The sequence below is a fragment of the Vidua chalybeata genome, chromosome 3, assembly GCF_026979565.1.
Source record: "Vidua chalybeata isolate OUT-0048 chromosome 3, bVidCha1 merged haplotype, whole genome shotgun sequence".
Classification (NCBI taxonomy): Eukaryota; Metazoa; Chordata; class Aves; order Passeriformes; family Viduidae; genus Vidua; species Vidua chalybeata.
The window spans coordinates 39728657-39741944 of NC_071532.1; the positions used below are offsets into that span (position 1 = coordinate 39728657).

Genomic DNA, 13288 nt, shown 5'->3' on the forward strand with positions numbered 1-13288 from the left:
AGCATGTCAGCATAGGATACAGATGTGTTTCCACAAGTTACAACAAAACTAGCTGGCTGGTCTTTACAATTCATTTATCAAAGCACTTCCAGTTCCCATTTTGAGGCTACAGGCTAATTATAAGCATTTCAGGAACGATACACAGTGTTCAGCTCTTATTATATTCAGTTAAAAAAAAAATTATCTGAAGAGTATCTGTTTTGGTTTTGGAGTGGTAGCATCCTGGGAGGATATTTGAAAACATGCATCTGAAATAAACAGAATTTTTGTTGCTGGTTTGGATCTTAAAAATATACTGATATGTTAAGGTAAAAAAATAAGTCCTCAATTTGCAACTTAGATAATGATTTTGCCTGGGAAACCCTCATATACTTTTTTGTGGCTATTAGAAGTCAAACGATGAAAACTGCTGCTGACGGAGAATTGGTTCATGAGATCTTACCCAAAAATACCTTTATCTGAAAGCAGCCAAAAGCAACAGTGCTGAAGAAAGGGTCACTGGCTGAGTGGTCTGGCCCCAAACATGCTCACAGGTGCCGTGACACTGAATATTGTTCTAAGACTCAGATCGCAAGAAGTGCTGTCCTACCAGGCTTTAATAATATAATTTTTTGTACGCTTTGTACTTGTTAGGATACATATGGGTATTACTGTTGACCATTAAAAAAACAGTCCAGCCCTTATCAATCTTGTTGCTGTTAGCCTCACCAGCTTGTTAGATTTTGCCACTTTTTCATTTGAGGACAGAACTCAGTGGTTCTTACGTGTGTGCCAAGAATTCATAAAGGAGAAGAAAAGGTTGTGTGCTGTTTTGAGGGTTTTTTGTGTGTGGTTTGAAGGATTTTTGCTGTTGCGGTTTTTTCTTTGTTTTGTTGTGCCTGTGTGGAGCTTTGAGCACAGCCACTAGTTTTATGATCCCTTCCTCAGTGGTGCTTCAAAATTATTTCAAGTTTCCATAGAAACTGTGGAATGTGAATGAGTAAATTTCTGAGCAATTTCCAGGCACTGCTTTTGGATCCTGTGACAAATAGCAGATGTGAAAGAAACGTCTTTGCCATCTTGCACAGATGTAAAAATCTGCATGGTTCATCTGTGAAAGTGACACCACCTTTCAAAGGGTTGAGGGGCAGAAACCCTGAGCCTTCCACTTCTCACCAATAGACATTGAACCTGGCCCCAGCCAAGGACTGGGGCTCTGGGGAGGAATTTTCTCTCCCAGCAGCATCCAGTTCCTGTGGGATCTGGGGAGGCACTGCTTTTGCCTCCTATTCCTATAGAGGATCAGTCACATCCAGAAACGTACTGAGTTTCCCGAGGCTCCTGTGAACAAATGATCCCTTTTTATTGACATGAAGGATGACTTGTGCTCAATATTCATCTACAAAACTTCCAGTGGAAGCCTGTGGGAGTTTAGCATTCACAGGGATAGAGCTCTTTCACTTTGCATGATGTTTAGCAGCACCAACTGCTTTAATAAACAAGACCAGGTCGTTGGAATGCACACTGCAAAGGTGTTCCTCTTACAAGCATAACAGTTGGTGTTTTACCTATTTGAAAAAATCAGGTAGTAGAAATAAAGTGGAATTGCCAAAAATACAGTCATCAGTGAAGATAGCAAGGAATGATTTGTACACTCTAGAATAGAAATTTAGCTAGCCAACGTACCCATGGGTGAGACACATGCATTTCTCTTCGTGAAAAATTGTTTCTGCAGTTGTTTCTGCCTCATGAGCCCTGAGGGTTGCTTTGATGGCAGGGAGAGCCAGTTTCTGTCTCTGTGCAGAAGGGTGATGCTTCTATTTACCTGGCTGGTTTGGTGCTGATTGTGTGTCTCTACCAAGTACAATAGATAAGGATCAGTTGTTTGAAGTGTTGCCACTTGGTAACGTTGCTAATTGATGGCTGTGGTCTGGTGGGAAGCTGGATCCAGCCCTGGCCGCTGTGTGAGAGGGCACCAAGAACATGTCTCAGACTGATCATGCCTTTACTGACAAATACAGAAAAAATGTTACGTATGAATTCAAGGCACCATAGGAGGAGAAGTGTGTGTGAAGGGTGTTTATATGGGAAAGTGAGGGATGGAGACCTAAAAGGAAAAAGGGCTGGACACAAGAATATGATAAATGAAAGAAAAAAAGCAAGAAAACAGAATAATGCTTATTTGGAGAGTGTGTGTGTGTCTGTGTAAATACCAAGCCTTAGAAATAGTATGTGATTTTTAAAAAAAGGGAGAGTAGGGAGAAAAGAAAGAGGCTGTTGTCTAAAAAAACCCACAGAAGTACAGGCAAAGAACCTGGGACAGGCATAAAGTTTAATGAAACTGTAATGAGTCACTATTACTAACAAGAATATCCACTGCTAATTTGTGTAAACGGGTGACCTGGCAGTGACACAGCCTCTCCTCTGTGTGCTCTCAGTCGTTGTGCTCCTCTGGTCCATCTGCCTGCTGTAGGCTCTGGTCCTGCCCCACTTTCCTGTGGGGATGGCACAGGAACATTCCCCACCATGTTTCCCACCACAGAACAAATAATCGATGTAACTTAATAACTAATGTAAGCTGTGTTGCCATAAGGATGCTGAGAAAGGAAATTAGCTTTTAAAGTAAAAGTTTGCAGAGAAAATGTTGAGCAAAGAGCTTTCTCTCTTGACACAGTCCATAGTATGAAAATGGAGAATGAGGGTTAAAGAAAAACTGGAGTAGAACAAGAATTAAAAATAAGCCCTGAAGTTAGCAGTTACTGTGCTATGTGCATACAATTGCCAAAGAACTTTGAACTTGATGACAAAGCTGTATATAAGCTTGTGTGATGAAATCTGAAGCTGGACAAGCACAGCTTGGTTTTCATTTATAGTTTAAAGCCTGTAATCTGTCCAGCTTCATAAAGATCCTGACAAAGTTGAGCCAAGTTTTAGGAAATCTTCGTTGAGTTATAGTTTCCAATGGAAACTACGCAAAAAGGACAGGCTTTAATGCCAAAGGAGACAAATTTTGATTTTGACTGTGTTTCACATTAAGTTTGGGAGTTAAAGTCTAAACTTAAAGTAAAATAAAACTTGCAGACTTCCAACCAAGAAAAGAAAAACTTTAATAGACCCACAGCTTTTTTTTTTTTTTTTTTTTTTTTTTAACTATCTACAGTCTGTCTGTGTGGGTGTGGGTTTTTTTAATCACATTGCCAGAAATGACAATTCAATATGGATTCTGCTCTGCCTCTGTTTTCATGTTAACAAACATCTGGAAACTCAGCTTGTGTAATGCACAAATGGGCCTTAGAAAGTAGATTTTGCTCTGCAGGGTCTCTTTAGGGAATGGTTGTGTTAATGCTGGCTCTGTTTTTGAGGGGGAAGTCAGCTGGATTTGTGTTTTTCTGTTGCAGATGTTGTGCTGGAGAAGGCCATGCATAAGTGCATTCTGAAGCCGTTGAAGGGTCACATTGAAGCGATGTTGAAAGAGTTTCATACCACAGATGGTTCCTGGAAACATCTGAAGGAAAACCTGCAGCTGGTGCGGCAGAGGAATCCTCAGGAACTGGGCGTGTTTGTTCCAACACCAGACTTTGTGGACGTTGAAAAGATTAAAGTTAAGTTCATGACAATGCGGAAGATGTATTCACCTGAAAAGAAAGTCATGCTGCTGCTGAGAGTTTGCAAATTGATTTACACTGTTATGGAGAATAACTCAGGTATGGTGCTTCTGGTAGTTCAGGTTCACTGATATTTCATACCTGATGTTGTCTTTTAGAGGAATCAGCCCATTCTGCAGACAGGTCTACTCCTGGAGTTCTTGTAGCTTCTCCTTGTCCTTTTGAGAGGAATTCTTGCTCTCTGCTTCTGACCTGCTGTCTCTGAACTATCTGGATGCATATCTTAAGAACTCAGTCTGAAGCAGAGTTGTTGTCATTGGGTGGAATGCAAGCTTCAGGCAAAGTTAATTAGAGAAGCCCTCCCATAGTGCAGGAAGAACCTTGGTGCTTTCTAAAGTTCTCAGAGAGGAGCCTGGGTACAGCTGGATTTAATCTTAGCCCAGATTTTGTCAATGGTTTTAAATCCAAGGAATTATAGAGGTGTGATTGAACCTTTATACAACTTGGTCCTACAGGATTAAGGATGACAAACCAGAAGTAGTCATATAAAAATGAATTATTTATTATGATAAATCATTGGACCGAAAAGATCTTAATCTGAATTATTTACTACACAATGTAGAAGTAAAAACTACTAGTATAGTCTAGTATAGTATAATGCACTATATCAAAACAATTATAATAAAGAAATTATATTAAAGCTAGCAAAAAGACCCAAAACAATTACTGAGTAGAGATTGATGTTTCTTACTGAGAACAATGACCGATTGGGGGCCAAATCTCTTTTGCTCAGCCTCTAGGAGTGGCGGTGAGGGGCATTCCCACTCAAGGGAGGAGTCTCCACACACACTCCCAGAAGGGATATATTAGAAGGTCCTGCCGTTTGAAAGCAGGACTGGACTTCTAAAGTGATTGACTGTTGGCCAGATGTCTCCATGCCAGCTGTGTCAGCCTCTGTGGTTTTAGATAAGGATACTTTACTCTATTTGCCACATTGCTGTCAGGCTGTTTAACTTTGGGGTTGATGAGTCAGACTGGGTTTAGCATAATTCAACACCAAAAGCAGCATGACGCCACTTCTTAGTTCACCACTGATCACTTTGCAAAACATGGCATTGTTTTATGTCATTCTAGGCAGAACATCCCACAGATGTGAAGCAATTGAGAAAGAGTAGCTTTCCTTAACTGTAGGCTTTTGAAATTGCCTGGCAGAAAGGCTGTCCTGTGAGCCTTGAATTTAACACTGAGTCTAAATGAGTATTTTTCTGCAAATTGTAAGAGGTAACACCGTATATTTAGCTATTGTAATTCAACAGCATGTATGCATTGTGACAACTACAATGGTTTTATCTTAATAGGTGGAGAAAAGCGGCCTCTAATCCAGTATTTTTGGCTTGCTGTGCCCCTGAATGTTCTCATTTGGACACTTTCTGTCATGCTTTTGGAACAGAAGTGACACCTATTTCTGCACTGTAGCAAGAATCCAAAAGCACCTTTGAAGCCTAAATACTGAAATGGCACTACAGACCAGTCAAGACCTGCTGAGCAATCAGTGGTCCAAAATACTGTGCTGGATGGCATGAATTTATAGGTGCAACTCTGACATTCTCTCTTGGACTCTGCTATGACAGATCATGAGCTAAGGTGTAGCAAAGCTGTGGTAGTGGGAGATTTTTTTTCCCCTAAGTGAGTATAAGCTGCTGCAGGTGCTTGGCAGTTTTCTTTCTAAGGAAGCACTGCATGTACAGCTGGGTCTGGTGCAGATCAAGACACATACTTCCTTTGGAAATTGGAAATGAATGGTGAAAGCTCTTGGCTATTAAAGCCCCCCAGGTACTTTTACAAGATTTAAGACTGAGCTCCTGCCCAGCTTATTGCGTTTCAAAATTCTGCATTTTAAAAGTGGATATAGGGATCTTAGCCTGAAGTTCTGTAAACTTGTCTCTCCATACTGTGACGTTATTGCATTGAGTAAGGTATTTCCAACATGCAGAAGGAAAATACTGAGAGGCTGCTGGTGGTAAAGTGCTGCACTGGGAGACTTGGGCTAAGATGTGGCAAGTGCTTATTGGGCTGTCTTATTTTGTCATGTAAAGTTTGTTAAATGTGGCATTGAACCAGCAGCTGTTTGAGTATCTATACTTCCAGCCAGATAACTGGTAGGTAGAGCATGTGCCTCAGCTGGTGTCACCTGAGTTTCATCAGAGTCATAAGCTGGTTCCTGCTCTGGGCAATTCTGTGTGACCATCACATCCATTCTGCAGTGAACACCGTTTTGCCTGACCCAGAGATTTGGCCATATTTGGATTTCTGAAGAGAAAAGTCAAAATGCAGGAAAAGTGTCCAGAGCACAGACAGGCCTAGGTACAGCACAGTCTTTGTGGATCTCTGTCACTCCAGGTGACAGTCTCTCCTTACAGTCTCTCCCCATCTTTCTTGTAGGCTCCCTTCAGGTGCAGCAGCTGGTGTTTGTAAAACACCTCTCTGGTGCTTTTGACAATTGTCTGTCAAGGAAATGAGTTGAGTTTTCTTGTCAAATCTAATAGGCTTTATATTCAGGCTTCTCTGTTGTGGGATTCATACTGAGAGACTGGTATTTGTGTCTGGATGCTTCCAGAAAGTGGATGCAATCCCTGGATGTATAAAGAAAACGCCTATTCATCACCTCTTAGGCAATGGTAGCAGTGCAGGTGAAGGTCAGGCCAGACTGGCATAGCAGCCTTTTCAGCAATTCACCAGTTGAGCTGGTGCCAGGGTGAGCCCAGTCTCTAAATTTCCCTTGCATGCCTCAAGGTGTGCATCATAAGATTTGTCTTTGTTTGAAGGACAGGATTGAGTTTGTCTCCTGTACAGTGAGTGTCAGGTGATGTTCTCTTTGCTGCACATCGGTGACTTTAGGAGGTTCTGGAGTAATACAGACATGCTGGGTAGAGAAGACATAAAAGAGTGTTTTCCTTTCAAGCACGGGAACTGGTAAAAAAATGTGATTTGTCTCTCACTGCCTGTGTTCCCTTCAACCCAGGGAGGCTGTATGGAGCTGATGACTTCTTGCCTGTGTTGACTTATGTGCTAGCCCAGTGTGATATGCTGGAGCTGGATACAGAAATCGAATACATGATGGAGTTGTTGGATCCATCCTTGCTGCATGGAGAAGGTAATCTATTTATTTTTACTAGCACTGCCTGAAGGACTAGTGAGGGGGTGTTTTGTTTGAGTAGGAATCCTATTAAGGGGAGACCTAATAACAGTGATGTTGATAGTGTAACAAGAGAATTGTCATCGTCATTTCCTCTGCTGGGTAGCTTGCAGAGCACAAGCCCCAGCAGCTGGAAAATCTGCTGCTGTATATTGCTTTGTGAGCAAATGTGTTGTTTCCAATCTGTTTTGACTCAGCAGGCAAACATGTGCACTGTGCAGGTGCCAAATGGCCTTAGCCTTTTGTGCCTGAAAATTTCCAGAGAGGATTTATGGGGCAGCAGCACTCAGCAAATTGTGAGGCACATAATAAGACTTGGGTTACATGCTTTGTGAAAACTTCTGGGGGACATCTTTGCACCTTTGTGGAAGTGCTTTTGAGAATATTGCCCCCTTTTAATGATCTTTGCTTCTTCCCAGTATTTGCTTCTCACAAAGTATTTTTATGAGCTCTAGCAGTATGTTTGCATGGTAGTATGTTTAATGAAGAAGTTTTCTGCAAGGCCCTGGTAGGCCCCAGGATCTAAAAGGTTTATGAGGAGGTTTGAAGGCTCTTGCAGCCAAACTTAACTGTGTGTTTAGGTATATGTGTGTGTTTGTTGTTCGTGCCATATCCTGGCTTTCTGAAATTGCTGTATCCTCTTGCATGCCATTATGCCTGGGAGAATTCATGCCATGATTCCTTCAATTTGGCACTAGTCTGTTCCTTGCTTGGTATACAGAGCATCCTTGAGTGCATTGTTAGGAATCTTAGCATGGAAAATACTTGATGCGAAGCTGGAGATTATTAACATGCTTGAAAAGTAGAAAGATTTACTGGACTATTAAGTCTTGTTTTGAATGCAGCAGAGAAAGTCTGTTTATTGGCAGGGCCTGTCATAGGCACTAGTTCAGCTCTGCTGTGCAGAAGAAATGTATAGGGCTTTGGAGTTGTGCATTTCAAATGTAATGTATTGTCCAATTTGTCTAATGGGTCTTCTATGAATTTTATGTGTTCGTCTTGTTGCAAAGCTGAAGGCTGAGAAGGAATGCTGGCAGTAATACAGAAAATACTACTGTGGGCATCGAATGCATCTCTGAGTGCCTCTGAATAGACTGTGCTCTTAGCTGAACACTCCCACCCAAATAGTTGACTTTAAAAAAAAAAAGACAGCATGCCTTTTGTTTCTCCTGGTTGCTACGGACTGTTGCCTCCTGTTGAGACTCTTTTACTTTGTGATCCACAGCTTCTTTTGTACATTGGCAACTCTGTTGTGCCTTTAATTTGTTCTCTACTCATGTAATAAAGGGGGAGTGTGCAGGACTGTGCACGCCATCCCCGGAATTGGTTGGACATTCTGGGGAATGCTAAGAAGGTGATAGATCAGTAGTTGTTTTAAAAATAAAGGCAACTCTTTGGGATGATTCCAGAGTACACACTCAGTCTCACACTCAGTTGTTGCTTTATTGCCACTGAGGGTGGTTGCTTTTAAGTTGATGAACAGTGTTAGATTGTTTTTTAATTTGTTTCAACAGCCATGTTTATTTCATCCACCTCTGAAGCCTGTGAAGAAACCAAAACACTGTTAGAAAGTTGTTTAGGGTAAAGCTGGTGTTCCAAGAATGGAGGAGTAAGTTCTCAGGAGTAAAGGAGTTACCAGAGTTTTCCTAGCTTTTACAGAGACAGGGCAACTGAGAGGAGTTTTAAAAGATTTTATTCTCAGTCGTTTAAGGAAACAGCTTTCCTCAGCAGGAGTGGACTCAAGGCTCCGCTGTGTAATATGCAGCACATGCAACACCTGCATGTCTCTGAGCAGCTGAGAATACACCCTCCAGTGTTGTGCAGGCCAGGGAGAGTTTTCCTTTTGTGTGTAAATATTCTGGCAACTTTTTTATCTATGTGTATGGCTGGGTGCCTCTCTGTGTGTATTTATATATATCTCAAAGAAAACTGCTTGTACTTGTGACTGTGACCACTCTGAGAAGTTCTTCCCTTGCTGTCCTTCACAGGAGGCTATTACTTGACAAGTGCTTATGGAGCACTTTCATTGATCAAGAACTTCCAGGAAGAACAAGCTGCCCAGCTGCTCAGTTCAGAGGCCAGAGATACTCTCCGGCAGTGGCACAAGAGGAGGACAACAAACAGGACAATACCTTCAGTTGATGATTTTCAGGTAGAGCTTAGGGCTGAAATAGAAAATGGGATGATTGTGTTGCTGGAAGCACCCATTTGAGAAGTATCATTCATAGCAAATTCCCTTGGTGCCACAAGTGGAGTGAAACAGTGCTGAGATTACGGCTGGCAAATTTGCCTCTTTGAAATCTTCGCACTCACTTTTTATTAGACAGTTTCATTATGATGGTCTGAAGAAAACACTAAATAATAGAGCTTTCTTACCTTCCCTTTTAAGTTATGTGAAGCGAGGACAAACTGCATTGTATCTTAGATTCAGCTTTTTTGCACGTTTTATTGTTCAAAAGCTCAAATCCAGATTTCCAGGGGTATAAATCAGCCCAGCTGCCCAGTAGCCAGTGGTGACATAAAGCAGGTAGCAGAGAGGAGAAGTGGGAGAAATGTTCCCCGAACAGTTTTGAAGAAATGTTCCCCAACGTTTTGAAATTTAAACAGGCAGCAGAGTTCTGTGATACAGATGTCCTCACATTTGTTTGTGTTTTGTTTTTTCTTTTTTGTCCCCTGTATTTTGTACTGCTCTTGTAGAGCAGGGCAGTACCTTCAACTGGAGAATAACAAAGCAGTGGTTATCGCTTCATCTTTTGAAACCAGGCCTGCATCTCTTCCATCTGCTTTGGACTGACTGTTAAGGTGCAGCAGTTTGTGAGCTGAAAGAGGGGAGGGTATTGGAATTGGGAAGAGAGGATTTACTCCTTGTAGTTCAGCTGTCTGCAGTTAGGAAGAGAAGAAGCAATTACAAGCAATTCCAGTGCCCAAAGCCTGTCCGTCTCCCTGGGATCCATGTTCTGTTCTCCTGACCTGTACTTAGGTGTCAGATTCCAGCAGCTGGAGTCTTTGTTCTTTCTGGCAAAACTCTGCACTTTCCATAGGAGCATCCAGCACCTTTATTTCTGCTGGGTGAGGAAATGACAGAAGATTCTTTCTGCAGGATGTTGTTGGACGTTCCATCTTCTCTTTTTCTGCAGATGAACTTGGTCCAGGCTCAATGCTCACTTGAATGCAGGAGGATGCAGGGGGCAGGGAAGAGCTGTCACAGATTGTGTCCAGTGCTTCTCCTGCTGTTGTCTCTTTCAAAAGAGAGCCTCAAATTAGTGGTTCCCACCATCCACAGGATGTGCTTGGCACAAATGCAAGTGTTTTGCTGTCTACTCAGAATGGCAATTTTTTTCTCTTCTCTCTCTGAGTCTTGCAGTCCTGAAATGGAGCACCTTGCCTACAATCAGCATGGAACATATCTGCAGCTCCAGTCATCTTTCTCCCAGGGAAACAGGGTGGTGTGGTCATGGCATTTCTTTGCTACATTCTCACAGCCTTGCTGGCTCTTGGGCCCTGGAGGCTGTCTTGCCACCTTCCCTAAATGGATGGAAAAGCAAAAACCCCAGTACTTTGATGACAATGAAATACAGCTTTCTGGGCATCTGTAAAAAAATTCAGCCTTTTCTTCCAGCAATCCTGTCCATCTAAAAACTCGTGCTTTTCAAAACAGGTCTTGTGTGTGGTAGCTGGATTAAAAATTAAATCTAGTATGTTTTGCCCTATTTAGGGCTGGGTTTTTTCTACAAGTTCTTCAAACCAGGTAAAAAAAAAGGCTTCATTCTGTTCAGTCAGGTTCAGTCCCAATTTTTAAAATCTGTTGCAGAGCTTTAGTGTTCGGTCTTCGTCGTATCAAGAAATACTTGATTAGACAAGAGTGCTCTTTGGAACTTAAGTCATTGGAAGGTTCTTCTCAGTCCTAGCTTTTAACAGCTTGTTTCTGTGAGAGGTAAACTTCTACCATTGGGATTTCACTTGCTTAATTTATTCAGCATACAAACCATGGGTGCCAGCTCAGTCAATAAACAACTCTTTCTCACTATAATTTTTTCCACTTCCTTCAATCTTACTGCATTTTAGTTTTTAATTCCAGCTATTTTTTTCTTTTAAAGCTCTCTCTGATTTAGAGACAATTTTAGGAGAAAATGCTCTAGAATTAACATTTTCTTTAAAGAAAATGGGTTTTGCCACTTCCTTCCCACCAATATGAATGGAATTTCTTGGATGAATGTGACAAAAACCATTTGTTTAACAAAGTGCTCACAGGGCAGGCAGGGAGAAGATTAATAACTGTTAGGTATTGAAGCTCCTCGCTGCTAGTAGATTTAGAGTTCTCTCTTTAGCTGGCCTGGCCTCCCCTGAGGTCCAGAGCCAGGATGCAGCGTCCGGCTCCCACCAGTAGTATGGTTGTTGGACCAAAGCTGAGCCAAGCAGTTCCAGAGGAAACCACAGTAGCCACCGGAAGTCCCGGGAAAACTTCTTGCCTCAGCTAACTAAAACCAAGGTAGCCAAAAGCAGAAATGTAACTCCTTCCACACCGCAAAGCCAAGCACACAGGGGAGCGAGTGCCTGAACACAACCTGCACCAGAGTTTCCCCAGCTCCCACCCCTCCTCTGGACCCAGCTTAAAGCTCCAGGACCCATTTCTGGGCATAAAGCAGACCATAGGGGAATACAGTAGTATCATAAAATCACCCCAAGACAAAAATAAACAGGGAGCAGATGAAACTGCATTTCCCTGTGGGGCCTATTTATAATGTATCTGTGTTAGCAGAGTTGTGGGCGTATGTCAGTTTCTACAGGAGAAGAGATCCAGCTTTTGCATCAAGATCAGGTGCATTTACTCAAATGGTGCAGAGTAAATTTTCTTTCTGAATCCCTGTAAAAAAAATGAAATGCTATCCTGTGAAGCTGGGTTAGACACCTGATGTAGCTCACGGGATGGCCATAATGTCTGGGAATCACGAGGGTGTGTTTCACAACTGGAGCAGGGAGAAGTTTGCTTTTTGTTGCTGGCTTTTCAGTTTTTAGAGGCTAAGGGTTTTTCAAGTTCCTGATGTCTACTTTCTTGTTCACAGAACTACCTTCGTGTTGCATTCCAGGAAGTTACCAGCGGCTGTACAGGAAAGACTTTGCTCGTAAGGCCATATATCACTACTGAAGATGTATGTCAGCTTTGTGCTGAGAAGTTTAAAGTGGCAAATCCAGAAGAATACAGGCTATTTCTTTTTGTTGATGACACCTGGCAACAACTGACAGAGGATACCTACCCTCAGAAAATCAAGGCGGAGTTGCACAGCCGTCCACAGCCCCAGGTCTTTCACTTTGTCTACAAGCGCATTAACAGTGACCCATATGGGGCCATTCTTCAGAACAGCAACTACTCAGCTGCTTAAAACCAGCAACCTGTCATTTTTATATCTGTTCCTTGGTAATTGTTACAAACATCTTTGTTGGCTGCCTTCCTTAGGAGCTAAAACATGTCTTAAACCTTGAGTGCCTGGTAAAACATGTGCTGATATTTCTGATACTGCTTAAAGGACCCAGGCACACTATGCATGTGGCCAGTTATGCAGAATATATCCACCAGCATGTCTGAGGAGACAGCCTATGAGGCTGCATTTCTTGTACCATGGGCTCTTTTTTAGCATATTCTACTGTGGCCTTTCACAGGTCTTGGCTGTAGTGTGCAAAATACAATTTTCTTCCTTTCCTTGTTTCCCCAGCTGTCATTTGCATTTGAATCTGTGCATCTGTGAATTGGCCGGGGTAAGTTCAGTTCTACCAGCAGGAGTTTGACAAGACTGTCCGATGCAGGGCATCAGTTCACTCAGCATTACCTGGATGGTTGCATCCTTGTCTAATTTTTTTTATTACAGAAAATCATCATATTTATATATATATATATATTATATATATATATATAAAATAGATATTTTATAGCAGTTGCAGGTAAACTGTCAGGGTTGGTTTTTGAAATATTTTTTTAACTAAAATATTCTATAATTATGCATGTGATTTTTAACATTTAATACACAAGAATAAATCTCTTGCTGGTTTTAGAGTCTTGCATTGATAGTCTGTGTGTTTTTTCTTCTTTACCTGTTCCAGGAGTGTTCTTAGGAAACCTCTGTACCCTTGAGGCAGTTTTGCTGTCTGTTCTCAATTGTCTTCTGAAAATTAGACCATTTTATTCATTGTGCTGTGCAAAACACATTAGCCTCTCATCACATTCATTCCAAGCACTGAGGGGAAGAGAACCAATAAAGGTGAAATTTCCCTGAGAAAGGAGATCAGGCTGTTCACTGGTGGCATGGGCTGGGATTAGAGCTGAACTGGAGCACATCATCCATTCAGCTTTCACCTCATGTTTTCTCGGGCGGTTTATGGCTCTGCCAAAAGACAGTTGTTAATGAGTCCCAGGCCAAGCTGTGACAGTAACCTGTTCTGTTAGAGCTGGTGTTTTTTTAGCACGTGCATCAGCCACGCTCTCTAATAACTCTTGGGCTTTGTTTCTGATTTT

At 41.9% G+C, this 13288-nt stretch overlaps 1 protein-coding gene across 6 annotated transcripts in view; it reads left to right on the plus strand.

Moving 5' to 3' along the window:
* Nucleotides 1-12837, plus strand: part of RIN2 (Ras and Rab interactor 2) — a 74642-nt gene extending 61805 nt beyond the window's left edge. For 5 of the 6 annotated variants that reach the window (XM_053939616.1, XM_053939615.1, XM_053939617.1 and 2 more), the window contains 4 exons: nt 3378-3683; nt 6607-6738; nt 8769-8932; nt 11844-12837. In XM_053939616.1, the coding sequence (XP_053795591.1) occupies nt 3378-3683; nt 6607-6738; nt 8769-8932; nt 11844-12161 (920 nt within the window). In that variant the 3' untranslated portion in view covers nt 12162-12837. The remainder of the gene's footprint in view (nt 1-3377; nt 3684-6606; nt 6739-8768; nt 8933-11843) is intronic. The other variant, XM_053939621.1, reaches the window with a different exon arrangement.
* The last annotated feature ends 451 nt before the right edge of the window (nt 12838-13288 follow it).